At 42.7% G+C, this 20,803-nt stretch overlaps 1 protein-coding gene across 4 annotated transcripts in view; it reads left to right on the top strand.

The window, feature by feature from the left end:
* Window positions 1–3,837: 3,837 nt before the first annotated feature.
* SIK3 (SIK family kinase 3) overlaps window positions 3,838–20,803 on the top strand; it is a 247,073-nt gene continuing 230,107 nt past the window's right edge. For all 4 annotated transcript variants that reach the window (XM_060017902.1, XM_060017904.1, XM_060017903.1 and 1 more), the window contains exon 1: window positions 3,838–4,151. In XM_060017902.1, the coding sequence (XP_059873885.1) occupies window positions 3,879–4,151 (273 nt within the window). In that variant the 5' untranslated portion in view covers window positions 3,838–3,878. The remainder of the gene's footprint in view (window positions 4,152–20,803) is intronic.

Raw genomic sequence — 20,803 nt, forward strand, 5'->3', positions numbered from 1 at the left:
TCACATCTAAGAATGCAGAAAACCTTAAAACAAATCACACTTAAAGGTCTTTTGGATGATCTAAAGGGTAATTATTTAATAATAATCTAAAAATGCTTAAACCGTATCCTAGGCCATATGCAAAGTAGTAAGGGTAATTTTTATGTTTCATTTAGTAGCTTGAATGGTTGCATTAAAAAGAAAAATGTAGGCAAGCAGGACAGAAAATCCTTGACCGAAAGCTGCTCTCAAGCCCCCTCCCCAAGATATTTTACAGCAGGAGACTATGTACTTACTTCGCTCAGACCTGTTTCTGGGCACGCAGAGGATGCACTTGGTCATGACTAGGTTGGTCTGGGATAGGAAAGGAAAGGCAAGAGCTGAGGTGGTAACTCAGAGCACTGCCCCAACAGAGAGAAGATGCACCTTCAGCTCACCCAGAGAACCAGGGCACACTGAGTGTCCTGACAATGTGTATCCAACAGTGACCTGATTTCTGTGTGACGGCAGAATTTATAACTGGTTAATAATGGCCTTGTTTGGGAATATGTGGCATGTAAACATTATATGATGTTGCCTTTTGTCATACGGAGTTTCTGAATAACGCTTCTGTGTCACTGAATGCTCATATAATGCTAGCTTCTTTCAGAGCAGTAATGAGCTGGGACAACGTAGAGTGAGGCGTTAGACTTTCTTCAAGGTTCCGATGCCTCTGAGAATCTATGGAGTTATGTGGTGAGGCTGCAGTTTCCTTTCGGGTTGTTGGTAAACTGCTCTGCAGACTTTAAAAGAGTTAATGTATTCCCTCCCACTGCTTATATCACTCCCCACTCAGACCTTAGGTCCTCAGAGGTTTTGCATCACTTCCAGAAGTTCTTAAGGGCCTATCCTATCCATCAAGAATGCCTTGGTTTGCCCTTTTCAAATTTTAGAAACAAAACGCAATGACATTATGGAGGAAAATGTCTCATTTTCATCTTTGAATCTATCTTTTGCTTTTTTAGAAAAGAGCAAATTGTTATGGTGGTGGATTGGAAGCTGGGTGGTGGCTAGCTCTGTCTCCACCCTGGACTGCAGGACTCCGAGAATCCAGCCCTCAAGCTACCCCTCTGAATCTGCAGCAGGGCAGGAACACACCTTCCCGTCTGTTTTCTAAGGGCAGCAAAACTCCTGCACAATAAGTAGTGAGCCTCTTTCTGGAGCTACTTGCAAGTAAAGCCATCACTTCAATCAGTTTTGCTATCTGTTGTTCTTTATTGATATGCTTCGGTGCCTGCTCTGCCCTGTTCTCCAGAACTCTCCAAGTCTTCTTCTTCCCTGGGTCTAAACTGAGTTTTGGGGGGAACTACTTTTCCTACTAGCTACTACTCTGACAGGGTTTATAATCCAGTGGGGGAGGATCTCAGCTTCCAGAGGTAGGCTTCCTGGGTTTGAATGCTAATTCTAGGATTCACTTTCTAGCCCTATGACCATGGTCAACTCCTTTAATCCCTCTGTGCCTCATTTTCCTTATCTGCAAAATGGGGATAATAATATATTCTGTCTCACAGGGTTGTTCAAGATTAAGTAAGTTCATTTATATAAACTGCTTAGCATAGTGCCTGGCAGACTGTTGTTATTGTGAGTTCCTCCCAAATTTAACTCGGTTCTTGGTATTCGACAAATAATTATTAAATACATACATCTAAACTGTTTTCCTTTTTCCCTGATGATCTTCGTTCATCAATCCCCTCCCTAATTTTCTATATTATTCTCACCAAAGAGGACTCTTCAGAGAAATCTCCAGCAAGTCTTTGTCCAAGTCTCAATAGGACACAGCATCTACTGGCCTCTATCCATACAGGCACAGAGCATAAATCACATAATACACAGCATACACATTCTGGCCATTACTAGGGACAAGAGTGATCTGCCTGCCTCTTCTTCTGGGAAGTTAGACCAATGCTCCATTTTCTAGTTTCTCCCCAGAGGCTTCTTTGTTTTTGACACCCTCCAGAGAGCAGCAGAAGTTGCTGTACCTGATGTTCAGATGATCTCCATGGGTGGAGGAGAGGCTGTAAAGTTGTTACGAGAATGGTTTCTGTGCTGCTCTTGCAGCCCTCGGAGCAAAAGAGTTTTCCCCCTTGCCTTACTGCTCATAAGTTTTCTGTTGAGACCCCCATCCTCCTCCTTTCCTTAAGGAGATAGTATAACTGGGACCCTGGGGCCCAGCACCAAAGTTAATATACAGTCCCTGTTCGAGGCAGGTGATTAGGGTCAAAGTGATGAGAGGCTGGCCACATGCCATCATTTATATGCAATTGAATGAGCTCAACCAATGAAACGGCTTAACCACTGCAAGAAGCTGAGGACCACTTCATCCTTATCCTTATTTGCTAGTAAAGAAGCCAATTAGTGTTAATTGTGCTGGTAATTTGGAACAGCAACCAGGGAATTGATTCAAGGCAATTGTGGAATGACCTCCCTGTCCTGTCCTAGTCCCAGCCATTATTCATAGTCAGATGGGGAATCAGAGAGCTAGTAAATATCTTTTGGTCAGAGAGAGTAAATAGGGGCTCTGCTTCTCATACATTCACAGTGCCCTGGGTGTCAGTTTTTAATATTGTACATGCAGTGACCTGACAACACAGTTCTGCCATCAGGAGAGACATAGATGTGGAGGGGTCAGGACTGGAAGGAGGAATACATTTCAGCATTGGAGTGCTCACAGCCTTCCCTCCTCCCCACTTGCCTGACCAGACCATCTCGTTATTGACAGTCCAGTAGCCTACCCCTCCCCGGCCCTACCTGAAGCTGTTAAAGCCCATCTACTTAATAAAGGGTGGGGGGGAAAGAGGGGGAAACCCGGGAGATAGTGAGGGCTCTGGAGGGTGTGGAATAGCAGATAACACAGGAGAGAAGAAAAAGGGATATGAGATTTACTACTGGAATTTGATTTGATCACCTTTAATGTCCTTGGAGAGTCGCTGGTAAGGGTGAATTTTTATTTTATTATTTACTTATTTTGCCCAACAGACGTAACGCATTTAACCATGACGTGCACCACTGCTTCATCAGGGTTCTACAAGTGACAGAAATAGGACGCAGGCACTTCTTTGACAATCATCTAGCTATAGACTTATTCAGAGACGGGGTGGGAGGAAGGAAAATGACGTCCCTGCTCTGGCCCTCACCCACCCAATGACTGGAATGCGTGTTTGGGCTGGTTTCTCCGCCCTTGAGCACGCAAATCCTAATTTCCCCATTCCTCTACATTCGGTGACAATTAGAGTGGTTGTACCGGGTGAGTTGGGTTTTTTAAGAGGAAGGAATTTTACTGAAGAATTCCCCTGCCTCGCTTCCGACTTGGTTACAGTTGCTTCGATACTGTAGCTATTCCTGCCTTTGGGGCCTCAAGGGCTAAAGTGGGACAGTGCTAATATTTCTGGTGATGAGGAAATACTTTGTTTTAAAGGAGCCTGGGTGATTGCCGAACTGGGACAGAGGTCACACTAGGGGTCACATTCGCTGTTCCGGGGGGATCGAGGGCGGGTTTGGGTCAGGCATAAGCACCCCCCGGCTCCGGCAACGCTGCGGCGGCTTGGAACCTGCTGGCACACTGGCGGTGCCCACTGTCTCCTCCCCGAAGGGGGGCACCCGGGAGCCGACACCCGAGGAACCGTGCCCACGCGGGAAGGTCGAGCTCGCCGGTGAGGTCACGGTTGCCATGGCTCTAGGCAGTGACGCGCGTCGGCACGTGACGAGCGGTTGCCATGGCGCCAGGCCCCGGCGGCGCGGGCGCTCCGCCTCCCGGAGTGACGTCCCCAGGCTCCCCCCAACCTCTTTTCCCGCCCCTCTGCCCCCTCCCCCCCTCCCCCCGCCGGCTCCCCGCGGCCCCGGAGGTTTCACTGCACAACAAGATGGCGGCGGCGGCGGCGAGCGGAGCTGGCGGGGCTGCCGGGGCCGGAGCGGGGGGAGCCGGGCCGGCGGGCCGCCTGCTGCCTCCGCCCGCCTCGGGGCCCCCGGCTGCCCCCGCTGCTGTGCCCCCGGCGGCTGGCCCGCCGCGTCCCTCAGCCCCGGCCTCCCGCGGGCCGGTGCCTGCCCGCATCGGCTACTACGAGATCGACCGCACCATCGGCAAGGGCAACTTCGCTGTGGTCAAGCGGGCCACGCACCTCGTCACCAAGGCCAAGGTAGTGGCGCGGTGGGACCGGGCGGCGGCGGGGCTGCGCGGCCCGGGACCGTCCGAGTGCTGAGGGCGCAGGAGAGCCCCGCGACACCGAGGCTGAGGGGTCGGCGCGGGAGCGGGGCTCGGGAGAGCGTTGGGGACCGGGGAAACGGGTAGGGGGCTGTCGAGCGAGAGTGCGGAGAGGGCGAGCAGAAGGTGGGGGACACCGGGGGACCCGGGAGAGGGTAATTGCACGGCAGAGGGGACGCAGGGGGCCACTGAGCGCGGGGACCTGGGGAGCTAGGGAGCCGGGGATGGGGAGGGGGCTCCCTGGGCTGTGCGGAGGGTCGTAGAAGGGATGATTGGAAAGAAGAGGTTTGGAACTCTCCCGGAGCCAGGAGGCAGTAAGCTAAGAAGCCTCTGGAACCAGCAGTTAGGAAATCCTAAGGGAATGAGGGCAGGGGAATAGGAAATGTGGACCAGGAGGATGGGGGGAAAACGGGTGAAACCGGCAGCCCGCAGATGTGGGATTATGAGGGGAACGAGGATAGCTGGGGCACGTCCCAGGGGTATGTGGTGGGTACAGGGTACTGAGAGGTATGAGGGACCTGGTACCTTCTGACAGAGGCACCAATCAGCATTTGATCGTCCAAGACTGATAGATGGTGGGAATGGGAGTCTGAGGACAGACAGGATTATTGGAGGAGGTGATGAAAAAAATGGGGAAATGTGGAGGAAAAAAAGCACTTTATTTTTCTGCAGGAAGGGGGTCAGGGAACAGAGGCCCAAGGGGGGCCCAGGTTTGTGGTGGCCCTAGGTACTCAGGGGTTAAACAGTTTGGGAGAGCTGGATTGCTGGTTATATTTAGTTGTTGGAGGGTCCAGAACTGTGGGCCTTATAGAGCCCAGAGTGGGCTGTCAGTGGTGAGGGGAAAGCCTGGTGACTGAGGAGGTGTGTGAGGAACCCAGACACTCATGGGGCCCTTTGGTTCCCAAGGGATTTGTGGAGCTGTGGTGGTGCAATTGGGCAAGGTCAGTTAGGAAGCCATATCCGTTTAATATTTTACATAGAAAATTCATTTTTGGAGGAAATGTGGTTGGCTCTTTCCTGTGGTCTTCTTCATTGGGAGTATTGGAATCGAAGACCCGAGGAGGAATTGTTTGATTTTGACAGGACTCACAAGCCCATTTGTACTCCGGATTTCTTTCTTTGCTCCGTCTCTCACTTGAATGAATACTTTAGATGTAGTCATTCATTATATTTAAAGCTGCAATTTGTGTTTCCCTCACCCTGACTAATGAAGAACTGTTACAGCTGCTGCTGCTTCCTACCAAAGCCGCGTCAATTCCCCTCCCCTCCTCAGCCTAGCCTCTGGTTCTTGTCACCTACCTTGTTTCTGCTCTTATGGCAGCCCCTTGCTTTCAGAAGGCAGTGACTTACCTCTGCCTTGTCTCCTGCTCACTTATGACCCGAAGTCCCTTTTTCCCTCCTTTCTGTCAGACTGTTAGGGGCCCTTCTTAGCAGGGTGGCTTTGGGGGGTGGCTGTGGAAAATTGATTGGTCAGTTTCACTTCCTCTGGGGGGGCCGCCTTCAGCCTTTCTGTCAGTGTCTGTCAGAGGGCCTCAAGTCTGCAGGTCTGAGCGGAATGAGATCCCAAAGTGCCAGGTTTCCTGGTGCTCCTCTCAGCCCCCTGGCGGGGAGTAGACTGAGCCAAGACTCTGGTGCATCTCTGCACCCCTGAGTGTTTCCAGTTGTGTTTACTGTTAGCCAAGCCAAATTTATGTTTACAAACAGCTCTAGTTGTTGGAGCCTTGTTCCTTGTTTTGGTATTTCCTTTCGCCACGGCCTCCCCCTCCCACCTAAGTAATCACGTCGAGCTCCTGTGATTATTTTGCTCTGACCTCTGGGGGACAGACTCTATGAACTTAATTGGTTGCCTGGTTTATGGTATCTCTGGTTTAAAGAATTTTGTATCTTACAGCCCTTGGATACACCAAAATATTGATTAAAAAAATCTGTGACAGAGAGGGTTGAATATTTTTGTAAATGTAATTGCAAACAGTTGATTCTTGGCTTTATATATAATAGAGACATTTCTATCTTCAGTAGTCAGAAAAGCCAGTGGCTAATTATGGCTGGTCTCCCCGCTTTCTAATTTTCCAGTGTGTGTGTGTGTGTGTGTGTGTGTGTGTGTGTGTGTGTGTCTGTGTCTAAGTTTTTCTCAAAGTCTTTGGTATCCTTTAGGACTGCAGCATTTTAAACATCAGCTTGTTTATAAATGGGTGTCACTGTTTATGTTGGTTTTTTCTTTGATCATTTGTGGTGTGCAGTTATGCAATTCCTATGCATGGAAATATTCAAAATCTTGAATGAGGCTGAAATGGCTTGGGCAATGAGTTGCATGTGTGACAGGACCACACCAGCACTCATTTGTGTTTCTGTAGCAGTGTGCAATTTCCTAGTTACAGTTATAGGCACCCTGTGTTTCTCTACTTAACTTACTCTGACGACGTGAGTGAAGCTTAATTCACAAGGAGCTGTCATGTGCTCTGAGTAAATGATGAACATATTTTGGCCTGCTTCATGCTTATCTGAATCCACTTTGGAAAGGTTTCTCAAATGCTGACAGCTCAGATGTGTCTAAGAACTGTTGACATACAGTATGATGGCCTATTGAGGCCATGGTTTGGTTATATAATGGCAAGGAAGGTGCCTGGGTATTGGCAGTGGCAGAAGCTGCTGTTCCGTTACTCAGGTAGATGGATTTTTCTCCCATGCACTGCAGTGTTTATCTTACTTCTTCAGTCAGGTCACTTGGAACCAAAGAGAGCTAGCTATTTTTTTTCCCCATCTCTTTTCAGAATGTATCATGTTTTTTGTTTTATTTTTTTGGAGGTATGTGATTTTTTTTCTTTCTCCTTTTTCTCCCTGTAGGCCACTGAATGGTCTAGGTCTTTCCTATAACCATATATAACCATCAGACTTAGGTAATTCAGATGATATTTGTGTTGTCTGAAAGAGGTTAGGTAATAGGTGTTTTCTGAACATCAGAGGAATACTTATGGTCACCTTTTCTTACACACATTACCTATTCCATGGACTGAGAGGCTAAAGTAAACTTTATTTATTGACTAAGCTACTGTGCTCGGTCCAATAATAAGTGGTAAAGCTGGCCCTTTCCCAAATTCTGTTAACTCTCAAACCTCCTAGATCAGGACTCTGGGATGAATAAAATTAGTAGAGAAAGGGAAATATTTTCCTGTTTGGTTGTTGGTGACTTTTGCAGCACGGCATTCATGAGCTCAGACTTAATATTGGCAGCACTGCAGTGCTTAGAGCGTCAGTGCAGAACAGTTAACAGGAGAGAATATTCATCTGTGACATACTTTGGTCAGCAGCTCACCCTGGCTGTCTTTGTCCTACCTTCTTTGAGTCCCCTTTTCTGGAGGCGCCTTGGTCTGAGATTCTCTGGCCCTATTCTTTTGGTAGGACACTATAAAATATTAAAGAGATTGAAAAAAAGAAAAGATTTTCTCTTCTCAATTGCTTATTTGGTTGCCTGTACCTAATCATACTTTCACTGGTTGGATGAATGGGAACGAAGAGTAGATATATTTTGTATGCATTTAAAAAAAGAGCATACATGACTATAAAAGCCATTGGTCAAATACTTTAAAAATGTATTTTAACAAATATATTGATATATCACCTGCCTGTTTATTGGTTTGTGGTAAGAGCTTGAGCTTTGGATGAGACTGCCTGGGTTTGGATCTTCTGCTACTTCATAGCTGGGTAATTTAACCTGTCTGTGCTTGGATTTCCTCATCTATGAAATGAGATAACAATAGTACTTACCTCACAAGTTTGGGTGTTATGAAGATTATATAAGATAATATATGTGAAACTATTAGAACAGATGTACCTGGCACATAGTAGGTATATAGTAAATATTATCACCTTCTTTTTAAAAAATATTTATTCATTTATCTGGCTGTGCTGGGTCTTAGTTGCAGCACTCAGAATCTTTGTTGCTGTGTGTAAGATCTTTGTTGCGGCACGTGGGATTTTTAGTTGTGGCATGCAAACTCTTAGTTGCAGCATGTGGGATCTAGTCCCCTGACCAGGGATCAAACCCGGGCCCCCTGCATTGTGAGCACGGAGGCTTAGCCACTGGACCACCAGGGAAGTCCCTATCACCATCTTCTTCATCATCATCAGGTGCAATAGTAACAAAAATGAGTAAGACATAGCCCCCTTTGTTTGCTTTTCACCACTTTGGAACAGTTCGTGAATGCCATTTGTTTAGTGTAGGTAGATGTCATCCTGATGATGTGCTGCTTTCAGGTTAAAAAAGTAGTTTGCTATTATTTCACGTGCCTCTTTGAGAGAGTGGATTTAATTCCTGTGGACTATGGGCTAATTTCATGCGATTGACATTTAAAAATATAGTTTTCCATTAAACTTTTAAAATAGTTATGAGACTTGTCTAATGAAAACTGTGACTAACACTGGCTTTTATTTGGGCTGCCTTGAATATTCAGGGTGTTTGTGTAGCTACACTTTGTCAGACTGGTGACAGAACAGAGTTTGAGTGCAGTCTTTTCTCCAGAGATTCCCTTAAATTTCATGGAGAATATGAAGAAATATTCCTACAAGCTTAAGGAGACACTTGCACTTGGGTGCAGGGTGTGCTACCTAGAGGGCTAAGGTCAGGATTCTTAACTTGAGATATTACACAGAAAAAACATTGTGCTCCCTGACCCCCTTCCAAATACTGACGAGCCAGGACGTATCTGTGTGCTGTGTGGTTTAGTGCAAACTCATTTCCACAAGGAGAACAACTCAAAGTGGGCCAATAGTATTATTTTCACTTCTAAGGATGATGCTTGTGCTCGTTAGAAGGCTGAAAACAAGATTCATTAGTAAATAGAAAAGAGAATTATGTCAAAAAGAAATTGAAAGCAAGATTTATATTAGTTACATTTGAGGAGGATAGTTCCATCCCTAGATAATCTAGAAATGACTATTGAAAGACAACTAACTTCATTTTGAGAAAGGTTTGTTGAAACTTTGTGAAGAGCTAAGACTGATTTGGACTAGTTTTTCCAGAGTCAAAATACCAGTATTCCACTTTCAGCATCAAAACTGTTTATTTTAACATTCTGACTTTGGTGCCAGCTCCCTAGAAAGTCATAGATCTGGCTCAAGCCAGAGGTGCCCAGACTAGTTATTTCTGTGCCAGAAGTGCTGTTTTCATTTTCCAAGCATCAATCTGGCTAATGTTTTCTAGTTCCTGGCATAAAAGAGAACAAAATGGATGCTTTGGAAGGAAAAAGAAATGTGCTCTTCTTACCAGAGCCTTTGTAAGTCTAAAAAACACCTAAAACTTCTCTGCACAGAGATGGAACCTTTCCCTTGTCCATTCATTCATTCAGCGTATGTTTACTGAATGCAGATTTTGTGTCAGGTTCTACTCTGGCTCTCGAGTACCCCAAAAACAAAAGAGAAAAAAAGCTCTTGCCTTCTTGGAACTTATTTTCCGATGGGAGGAGATAGGCAAGAAAATGTAAACAAATAATTTTATATAGTGACAAATACTATGGAGAAAATAAATGGGCTAGAGAGTGTCTGGGGCAGGGTGCTGGAAGGCCTTTCCAGGGTGGTGATATTTGAGCTGACAACTGAATGATGAGAAAGAGGCAGCTTGGGAAGATTCAGAAGATGGAATATTCAGTGCAGAAGGAATGGCACGTGCAGCGGCCTTGGGGTAGAAATGAACTTGGTTTGTCCAAAGATTAGACCCAAGGTCAGGGTGCCTAGAGCTTAGTGAACAAGAGAAAGGATGGTAAGGAATGAGATCAGAAAGTTAGACAGGGGCCAGATCATATGGGTCTTATAGGCCATTTTATGGAATTGGGTGTGAAACAGGGGACTGACCTCAGAAGATATCAAAGCAGAGCACTGACATTATCTGATTTATGTTTTTAAAAACTCATGTTGGGGGACTTCCCTGGTGGCGCAGCGGTTAAGAATCTGCCTGCCAATGCAGGGGACACGGGTTCAATCCCTGGTTCAGGAAGATCCCACGTGCCGCGGAGCAACTAAGCCCGTGCGCCACTACTGAGCCTGCGCTCTAGAGCCCACGTGCCACAACTACTGAGCCCACGTGCCACAACTGCCGAAGCCCGTGTGCCTAGAGCCTGTGCTTCGTAACAAAGAGAAGCCCCTGCTTGCCGCAACTAGAGAAAGCCAGTGGACAGCAACAAAGACCCAACACAGAATGAATGAATGAATGAATAAATAAGTTTATTAAAAAAAAAGATCTTAGAGATGTTCTATTCCAACTCTTTCTTTTCTAGAGTCTAGAAAGATGGACTTAACGGAATTTAGAATCTCAGGCTTTTAGGAGCCATCAAAGTAGTTTAGATCAATTATCTGTTAGACTCACAGCTCTCTCCTATACCTCTCCCACCCCCCATTTGCCCAGAATCCTATAGCTAGTTAGTGGGGGAGGTAGAAATAGAATCCAGGTATCCTACTCCTAGTTAACTCTACCGTGACTCCTCCAATCATAGAAAACATTGCCCTTGCCCTCTGAATACTTACTCTTTCATTAGAGAAACAAGATACACCTACTAATTAAAGTCTAAGATTATTTATCCTCTCTATTAAACTCCAAAGATGAGAAGTCATGATGAGAGGAAAATTTTCCAAATAGGGGATATACCAACACTGTATTTAACCTGTCCTTTGGCATTGTTTCACTCTATCACCTCTGTCACTTACCTGCAGTCCTCCATAGGTACACTGCTTTGCCTTTCAATCTCCTACTCAAATGCCCCTTGGTGCTCCCTTGACATGACTGAGGTGTCAAAAGAGCCTTTCAAAATGCTAAGGAAGTAAAAAGAGAAAGAAACACAGAAAAAGCAATGACCATAAACACAGTCTGCCTTATATAGTTTGCTCTTGCCACTATATCTAGCTCACACTCAGGGAACATGAGAAATTATACTTTTGCTGTGTTGGGTTGGTCTGGTCTGTCTTTGAAGGTACATTTCTTAGATGGACTCCTTATTTACCAGAACACTACCAGTTTCCAGGGAATAGTGCCATCTTATAACTCATTAAGAGAACTGGTCACCAAGATACATACCTTGATGATGCAGGTGAGGGCCAAGAGAACCATTTATCTAGGGCTCCTCTTATGTGGTTCTAGTTTCTCATCTAAGAGCTTGGCCTGTTCCCCAGGTGAATGACCTCACCCATCAGGTGAGTCCCTACCTCCTTTATAATAGGTCCCTATTATAGCTTGGCCCCTTCTGGCATAATAGTATAGTCATGCTGTCTTGTGGATGACTGATAACATCCAGAGGATGAAAATTGTGTACATTCTTATGGACTTTTGTCCATGGGAATGTGTATAATGACCTTGGCAATGTCTTTGAGAAGCCCTCAACAGTCTTGGATGAATTAGCTTGAGAGGGTTTCTTTTGGATCTGTTCAGAGTAAAATTCCATCAGCTAAGGACAAAACTGTTGGATGAGCCGTAGAGAAGTTATGTTAGAACATATGTCTGTTCAGGAGGTGTGTGATCCACTGTAGACCAGGAGTCCCTGGCCACATTGATAAGTATTTCTTCTCAGAATTTAGCTTGTCAGAGAGTTAGGAATCAGATTGTAAATACTCAGTCTCATTTCCCAGAAACTGAAAAGGAAGGAGATGCAAACCCATCGCCTGTTTAAGCTCCTCTGTGTAGGCTGGGCTCACTCATTTGGGTACTTTTGGCCAGTTATCTTAAACTATATTTAGGTATTGATTAGGAATTTCTGAGAAATCTTCAAATTTCTACCTAGTTTCAGCTCCAGTCCATGCTTACTAGCAGTAGGCTTTGCTTCTCTTTGCTCCCTCCAGAAGAATTGAATGTGAAATTTTAGGTTAACCAACCACATTTCTTGAGACTGAATTTTTTGGAGAAGAAATTTTTCATTCATTCATTCCAGCCAGCCAGCCAATAAGCTTTTGAAAAATTGTTTATCAAAAACTAGGAATGAATGATATATGGCACAAAATTCAAAACGTGCAAACTCGTATATAGTGAAATTGTCTGCCTGCCACCCCAGTGCCTGAGACACAGTTTTTTAGTCTTGTTTCCCCAGTATTTATTAAGGGCGTCTCTGGATCAGTCCAAATGCTAGGTGCTGTTTGTTTTCTGGCAGTGTTTTGACATGCTTGAAATTTCTAAAAATCATTTTACTTAAAAAGAAAAAGAAGAAAATACCTAACTTTTAAAGCTGGTTAGGAGGCACAGGGTGATAATTTAATGTCAGCTCCATGTGGGCAGGGATTTTAAGCTATTGTTTGCTGCTGTATTCCCAGTGCCTACTACAATGCCTGTAAATACTCATTTAGTGAATGAATGTAAGGATTAAAAAAAAAAAAAAAAGGGTGCTTCCTTGGTGGCGCAGTGGTTAAGAATCTGCCTGCCAACGCAGGGCACACGGGTTTGAGCCCTGGTCTGGGAAGATTCCACATGCCGCGGAGCAGCTAAGCCCGTGTGCCACAACTACTGAGCCTGTGCTCTAGAGCCTGTGAGCCACAACTACTGAGCCCACGTGCCACAACTACTGAAGCCCGCGTGTCTAGAGCCCGTGCTCCCCAACAAGTGAAGCCACCGCAATGAGAAGCCCGTGCACCGCAATGGAGAGTAGCCCGCGTTCGCTGCAACTAGAGGAAGCCTGCGCCCAGCAACGAAGACCCAACGCAGCCAAAAATAAATAAATTTATTTTAAAAAATGGGAGCTGAGTTTGCTTTTTATACTCAATGCATCTTAGAATTTTATTATTGAAATTTTCTATCTCCAGTTAAGATGTTAAAGAAAAATAATATTCTACCTTTTTCTCACAAATCTCTAGGTAAGGAGATTTCACAGCCTTTCTGGGCAAGTTACTTTTGGCATATCTCAAACTTTCATTATTAAGAAGTTCAGTATAATTTAAAGTAAATCCTGCAATTTAAATTCAAATCCCTTATTTTAAGGAGAAGGTTCTTACACATACAGGTTCCCATTGGGTTACTTCCTTGAGAAGTTCCCATGGGTACAGTCAGTATGGTCAGCCAGTGCCTTGTTTTCCCTCTTCTGCCTAGGAGGCCCACTAAGCTGTCTTGGGCTGCTGGCACTTCCTGAAGTAACTTCACACTCTTTGTTGGAGTTACCACTTGTTCTTTTCTTTATACTAAGTGATCTGATTAAAACGACTACGGTTTTTCTGTCACTGGTCCTTAATTTCAATGGGTTACTTTTATTGGTCCTTACCTTAAATGGATTCATTCAAATAGTATTTTTTCTGTCATCTGTAGGCAAAAAGTAGCGGCTACTGATACTAGAAGACAAGAGGATAAGTGTTATTCTTGTCAGGGTGGGCAAAGGGTTAAGTTAAAGGAGCAATTGAATGCTCGCAGCCGGGACCTGATAGAGGAGGAATACAAGAAGTCTTGAGCATAAATTCTCTTCAACCCAGTTGCTTATTATTACTGGCTCACTTCTACCACCTTGCCCTATTTTTTTCTGATTATAATTGGGAAAACTCAGAAAACTATAAAGAAGCAGAAGGAAAAAAATCACCCATAATTCTGCCCCCCAGAGGCAACAGTTATTAATATTGTAAAATACATAATTGAGATCATATTGATATACTATTTTATTTCTTCCCCCCTTATCATTATAAGCATTTTCTCATCATTTTAAACTATTTGTAAACATCAATTTTAATGGATGTGTACTTTGCTGTTGTATGACTGCCATTATTTTTTTAACTTTTTCATAATTTAAGGTTCTTCCCAGTTTTTCACTGTTAGAAATTTTCTGTGATGACCATTTTTGTGCATGAATCTTTGAAGCATTTCTGATTTTTTCTCAGGATAGATTGTTGGATGTGAAATTATTGGGTCAGAGGGTATACATGTTTTTAAGATATCTGATTCATATATTGGCACATTGCTTTCCAGAAAGGTTGTGCCAGGGTTTAGCCTCCCAGAAGTGAATGAACTCTTCTTTTTTTATTTTGTCTCCGCTTCTGCCCTCCTTGGTTTGGGAGTGTAGGGCTTTTAAGTCTCTGCTGCACCTCTAAACCTAGGGCAGTAGGTATGGGACACATTAAAGAGGGCTGGAGCAGCTGCCTAATCCTTCCTTCTCTGAACCAAACCTGGACGAGGAATGAAAAGAGTTAAGTGTGACTCTAACCTTTTCAGTTGTTTTTTATGAATCATCATTCTCTCCTGGTCTTTTACAAAGAGACATAAACTTAAATTGGAGAAATTGCCGAAGGAGAGAAGAAAGGTTAATGAGAAAGACTCTGATTACTTGAATCTTTGATTTTTAAATAACTATCCTTCGGTAAACTTGAATGAGAATTTCAGAGATTGATGAAGGTTGTAAATTACTCCTCTCTTTTTTTAATGGTAAAAAGGTGGTGAGGAAATTGTAAAGGAAATAATTATGTGAATAAATGTGGTGATACACCAGTCCTGTTATGTTTGTATTTACTTTACGCACTGTATGCGTTAAGAGGTTTTCAGGGGTAATTGGGTCATGTGGAATATTGTTCTTAGAATGTTTGGGGGTTACCACTGCTGTATTTTAGGCATCTGACAATATGCTCTTTTCTTTTGTCTCCAATAGAAGGCCTTTTATACAGTCAGTTTGGGTTATGATTTGCTTAGTTAATTAGGGGAAATGAATGAAGCAGGGAAATCAGAAATAATGATGCATATATACTTTTAATATTTTATTTTAATTTAAAATGTGAATATGCATTAATCCACTACTCTTTTTCAAAAAGTGTTTATTATGGAAAATTTCAAACATAAGCAAAATTAAAAAGAATGATATAATGAACCCCCATCGACCTATCACTCAGTGTAAGCAATTATTACCTGATGGCCAATCTTTCACCCATATCACTTCCAGCTTCTCTTTTCTCCCTAGTTTATTTTGAAGCAATTCCCAGAATTTTTTTCATCTGTGAATATTTTGGCATGTATCTCTATATAGGCCAGGATTGTTTCTCAAAAAACATAATCACAGTACCATTATCCTACCTAAAACAATTAACAATAATTCTCTAATGTCATTAAGTATCAAATTAGTGTTATATACATAAATATATTTTTTTTCTTTTTTTATCCACTTGTTTGTTTGAATCAGGGTCTAAATAAAGTCCATACATTATAATTGATTGATGTCCCTTAAGTTTTGTATTAAAAAATTGTTTGTTTTACTCTATAGATTTCCCCTCCTTTTCTTTTCTTTGCAGTTTGTCTAAGAAACACATTCGCTAATCTTAGATGTAGACCTTTCTCTGTATATTGATGTCCTGATTGAAGTTCTTCATCATGTTTGTGTTAAACATACCCATAGTTCATCATCTATGATTTCCAGTTTTGTTTTGCTTTTTTAAAGCAGAGTAGGAATTTAAAGGCATTTGTGAAGCAATATGAGTACAGAATCTCTCTTGAGTTCTTGATTCTCTCCCCCTAGTCTTTTACACTTGTCTCATCCACATCTAATTTGACTTTACCAAGTCATTTTAAGCATTCAACTTAGTTTTCAAAGAAACATGTTTTTCTTTTCTCCCAGATTTCTCATCCGTTTACATAGATAATTAAACTGCATTACTATAATAACAAGAACAACTGGTATAAATAGGTTTGGGGAAAACCAGTTAATTCTTGGTAAGCATGCAACTTAATGGATGGGAGCAGAAATATCCAGGAGTAGAGGGAGTGGCTATTAATTGGGGCCAGCTTGCATGCTGGGGCCCCAGTTGTTTTACAGAGGAAAGGGGAAGCATCAGTTATTTCGGCAGGTTGGTTGAGAGGTGGTGGGTTAAGAGAACTTCTGCATTAATTTTATACTTATAAGTAAGCCAAATTGTTAGAAATTTGAGGACAAGATATTTTATAGAGTTTTTTATTTATAGTGTATACTTCAGCGTAGTATTTTTGTCCACTTGTGTTAGAGTTTGCATGAACTGGACTGAATTTGACAATAGGCCAGTGATGTTAAAATTTGGTTGAGGAAACAGCCAAAACTTTGTAGTTTGAAAGGTTTATATCTGTTCACTGCCAGTGTAGTGTTCCATGGAACAAGTTGACATTTTCACGTAGTAAGTTGTTTTCTGTTCCTGGCAAAAGAAATCGTGTTCGTATACCACAAGGAACAGGATTGTTGTTATTGTGGAAGGCAGGAGTAGAGCTGTGTGTTTCTTATTAGGATTAGCTGGGCACCTGCAGGATTTCTTACTTCTTTCTTTCTGCTTCCTGCCTGCTGTTGTCCTTTCCTTCTGTCGAAATGTTCTAGTGTTGCCTAAGCAGTGTTCTGACAATAGATGAGGTTTTTTGGTAGCTCATTTTTTTAAACCCTCAAAATAATGTTTTTAGTGATTGTATGTTCTTGGCTTACTTTCCATTTCTACATCAACAGTGATATTGTTATTCTAGTCAAATGGGGCAGTTGTATTCCAGCAGTGATCTTTGTGTCCAAGTCAGCTGCAGAGATACCATGTTAATTTTTTATTTCTAAATATCTTATATGTGTATAGTAATTCTGGGAGGTAATTCAGTTTTGAGCTGATACTTGCGGATCTCGGTACAGGATTTCACAGTCCTCAAGAATAAAGCTTGTTTGAAGCATTGTTAGCCATTGGCCTCTGACATATGCAGAAGAGTGGCCGGTGATTTCAGCCTGCTGCCTCTTCTCATCTCATTTTCCTTCTTCCTTTTCAGCCAGCAGCTGCATCCCGTGCCCTGCTCTGATTGAGCTCTTAGTAAAAGGGGTACTGTTTTACTAAGTCACAACCTCTTCTATCAATTTTTTTTAGATTTTTAGGCCAAGAATCAATTTTGGAGTCACATTAAAATTTGAAAACAACATTTTAGTTGTGTTACCTAAATTTCTCTTCCTTTCCTTATGCTAGTAGCAGTGTTTTCTGCTTTTCCAGTCTTTGGGGAACCTTTTTGGCCCATCAGAGCAGCTCGAGGCAGTCTAAGTGATGCACTGAGCATTGCTGTGGGAGTCAGGGCACGTGTTTCACGTCTCAGTTTTTACTAGCCTGGCAGCTTTCTTTGGGCAGGTCACTTAACCCCATAGGGCTTCCAGTGTCTTTCTTTTTCTAAAAAAATTTTATTTATTTATTTATTTTTTGGCTGCACTGGGTCTTCGTTGCTGCACGCGGGCTTTCTCTAGTTGCGGCGAGCGGGGGCTACTCTTCGTTGCGGTGTGCGGGCTTCTCAGTGCGGTGGCTTCTCTTGTGGAGCACGGGCTCTGGAGTACAGGTTCAGTAGTTGTGGTGCAGGGGCTTAGGTGGTCCACGGCATGTGGGATCTTCCCAGACCAGGTCTTGAACCGGTGTCCCCTGCATTGGCAGGAGGATTCTTAACCACTGCGCCACCAGGGAAGTTTCTTCCAGTTTCTTTTTAATGTATATCATTTTTCAACAGCTGCATTGAGATATAATTCCCATACCATACAATTCACCTGATTCAGTGTTTTTAGTATATTCACAGAGTTGTGCAACCATCACCACAATCCATTTTTTTTTCCTTTTTTGGTTGTGCTGCGCGTTTTGCGGGATCTTAGTTCCCTGACCAGGGATCGAACCTGGGCCCCAGCAGTGAAAGCACAGAGTCCTAACCACTGGACCGTCAGGGAATTCCCCGCCACAATCCATTTTATTTTTTATTTTTAAAAATATTTATTTATTTATTTATTTGGCTCAATGGGTCTTAGTTGCAGCATGCGGGCATCTCTCTTGTTGTGGCGCTTGGGCTCCAGAGCACGTGGGCTCAGTAGTTGTGGCACATGGGCTCTCTAGTTGTAGTGCATGGGCTCTAGAGCACGCGGGCTCAGTAGTTGAGGTGCTCGGGCTTAGTTGCCCTGAAGCATGTGGGATCTTAGTTCCCTGACCAGGGATCCAACCCGTGTCCCCTGCATTGGAAGGTGATTTGCAGCCACCAGGGGAGTCCCCACAATCCATTTTATTTTATTTTATTTTTATTTATTTATTTTAAAAATTTATTTATTTATTTTTGGCTGCATTGGGTCTTCATTGCTGTGTGCGGGCTTTGTCTAGTTGCGGCGAGCAGGGGCTACTCTTCGTTGCGGTGCGCGGGATTCTCATTGCGGTGGCTTCTATTGTCACGGAGCACAGGCTCTAGGCACGCGGGCTTCAGTAGCACGCGGGCTCAGTAGTTGCGGCTCACAGGCTCTAGAGCGCAGGCTCAGTAGTTGTGGTGCACGGGCTTAGTTGCTCTGCGGCATGTGGGATCTTCCCAGACCAGGGCTCGAACCCGTGTCCCCTGCATTGGCAGGCGGATTCTTAACCACTGCGCCACCAAGGAAGTCCCCCAGAATCCATTTTAGAATGTTTTTATTCCTCTTAAAAGAAGTGACCCATTAGCAGTCACTGTCCATTTCTTCAGCCTCCGTCCTGCAACCCTAATCAATCACTAATCAGTCTCTATAGATTTGCCCATTCTGGACATTTCATATAAATGGAATCATACAACATATTGCCTTTCATGTCTGGCTTCTTTCACTTAGTATAATGTCTTCAAGGTTCATCTATGTTGTAGCACATGTCAGAATTTCCTTCCTTTTTATGGCTGAATAATATTCCATTGTATGGATATATTGCATATTGTATATTCATTCATGAAATTGTGGACATTTGCATTAGTCCCACTTTTGGCTATTATGAACAATGCTGTTGTGAACATTCGTGTACCAATTTTTTTTTTAAATTACGTTATTTTATTTATTTATTTGGCTGCACTGAGCGGCATGTAGGATCTCAGTTCCCTGACCAGGGACGGAACCCATGCCCTGTGCGTTGGAAGCGTGGAGTCTTAACCACTGGACTGCCAGGGAATTCCCCTCGTGTACAAAGTTTTGTGGGACATGTGTTTCAATTTTTCTTGGGCATATACCTAGGAGTGGAATTTTTGCATCATAAACATTCCATATTTAACTTTTTGAGGAATTGCCAAACTGTTTTCCAAAATGGCTGCACCATTTTCCATTCTGACCAGTAATGTATGAGGGTTCCAGTTTTTCCACATGCTTACCAAAACTTATTTTCTTTCTTTTTGATTTAGCCATCCAAGTGAATGTGAAGTGGTAGCTCATTGTGGTTTTGATTTGCATTTCTCTTCTGACTCATGGTGTTGAGTATCTTTTCTGTGCTAAGGGACCATTTGTAGATCTTTGGAGAAGTGTCTATTTAGATTCTTTGCCCATTTTTTTAGTTGGGTTGTCTTTTTATTGTTGAGTTGCAAGGATTCTTTATATATTCTGGATATAAGTCCTTTATCAGATATATGACATACAAATATTTTCTCCTATTTTGTAGGTTGTCTTTTCACTTTTGTGATGGTTTTGTTTGCAGCACAAAGGTTTTAAATTTTAATGCTCTAGTTTCCTTATTTGTAAAGTTATTCTAACTCTGAAATTACATGTTCTATTGAAATATTTTCCTCTGTACTCATTTTGTACCTTTCTCTCACTTTGGGATAGATCTCCCTTTTCCAGGACATTTTATAGCCGCAAAGTCTCTTTAAAAACATCTATGTATGTATCTATCTGATACATGTGTCTTATAAAATAATCAGACTCTACAAAGTAAATAACATCAAAAGTGAAAGTTCCTTTTCCTTGTGAAATCCTTTCTCTTAGGATATACTCTGTTAACTTTCACATATAACATAATAGCAGTGTTAATTATATTTATCATGTTGTACCATTACATCTGTAGTACTTATTTGTCTTACAACTGGAAATTTGTAGCTTTGACTCCCTTCATCCAGTTCCTCCTCCCCCTCCCCCTGTCTCTGGTAACCACAAATCTGATCTCCTTTTCTGTGAGTTTGTTTGTTTGTTTTTGAAGTACAATTGACCTACAATACTGTGTTAGTTCTTGTTACACAACATAGTGGTTCATTATTTCTGTGCATTTCAAAATGATCACCATGATAAGTCTAGTTACGATCTGTCACCATAAAAATATATTACATAATTATTGACAGTATTCCCCTCACTGTGCATTTCATACTCGCGACTCATTTATTTTGCAACAGGAAGTTTGTACCTCTTAATCTCTCTCACCTATTTCTCTTCTTGCCCTACCCACCCTCCTCTCTGGCAACCACCTGTTTGTTCTCTGTATCTATGACTCTGTTTCTATTTTGTTATGTTTATTCATTTGTTTTATTTTTTAAGATTCCACATGTAAGTGAAATCATATAGTACTTGTCTTTCTCTGACTTATTTCACTTGGCATAATGCCCTCTAGGTCCATCCATGTTGTCATAAATGGCAGGATTTCATTCTTTTCTATGGCTGAGTAATAATATTCCATTGTGTGTGTGTGTGTGTGTGTGTGTGTGTGTGTGTGTGTATGTGTATATATATATATATATATATATATATATATATATATATATGCCAAGTCTTTATACATTCATCTGTTGATGGGTACTTAGGTTGCTTCCATATCTTGGCTATTGTAAGTAATGCTGCAGTGAACACAGGGGTGCCTATATCTTTTCTGATTAGTGGCTTTGTTTTCTTTGGATAAATACCTAGGAATGGAATTGCTGGATCATCTGGTAGGTTTCTTTTT

This window comes from Delphinus delphis, chromosome 8 (genome assembly GCF_949987515.2).
Source record: "Delphinus delphis chromosome 8, mDelDel1.2, whole genome shotgun sequence".
Classification (NCBI taxonomy): Eukaryota; Metazoa; Chordata; class Mammalia; order Artiodactyla; family Delphinidae; genus Delphinus; species Delphinus delphis.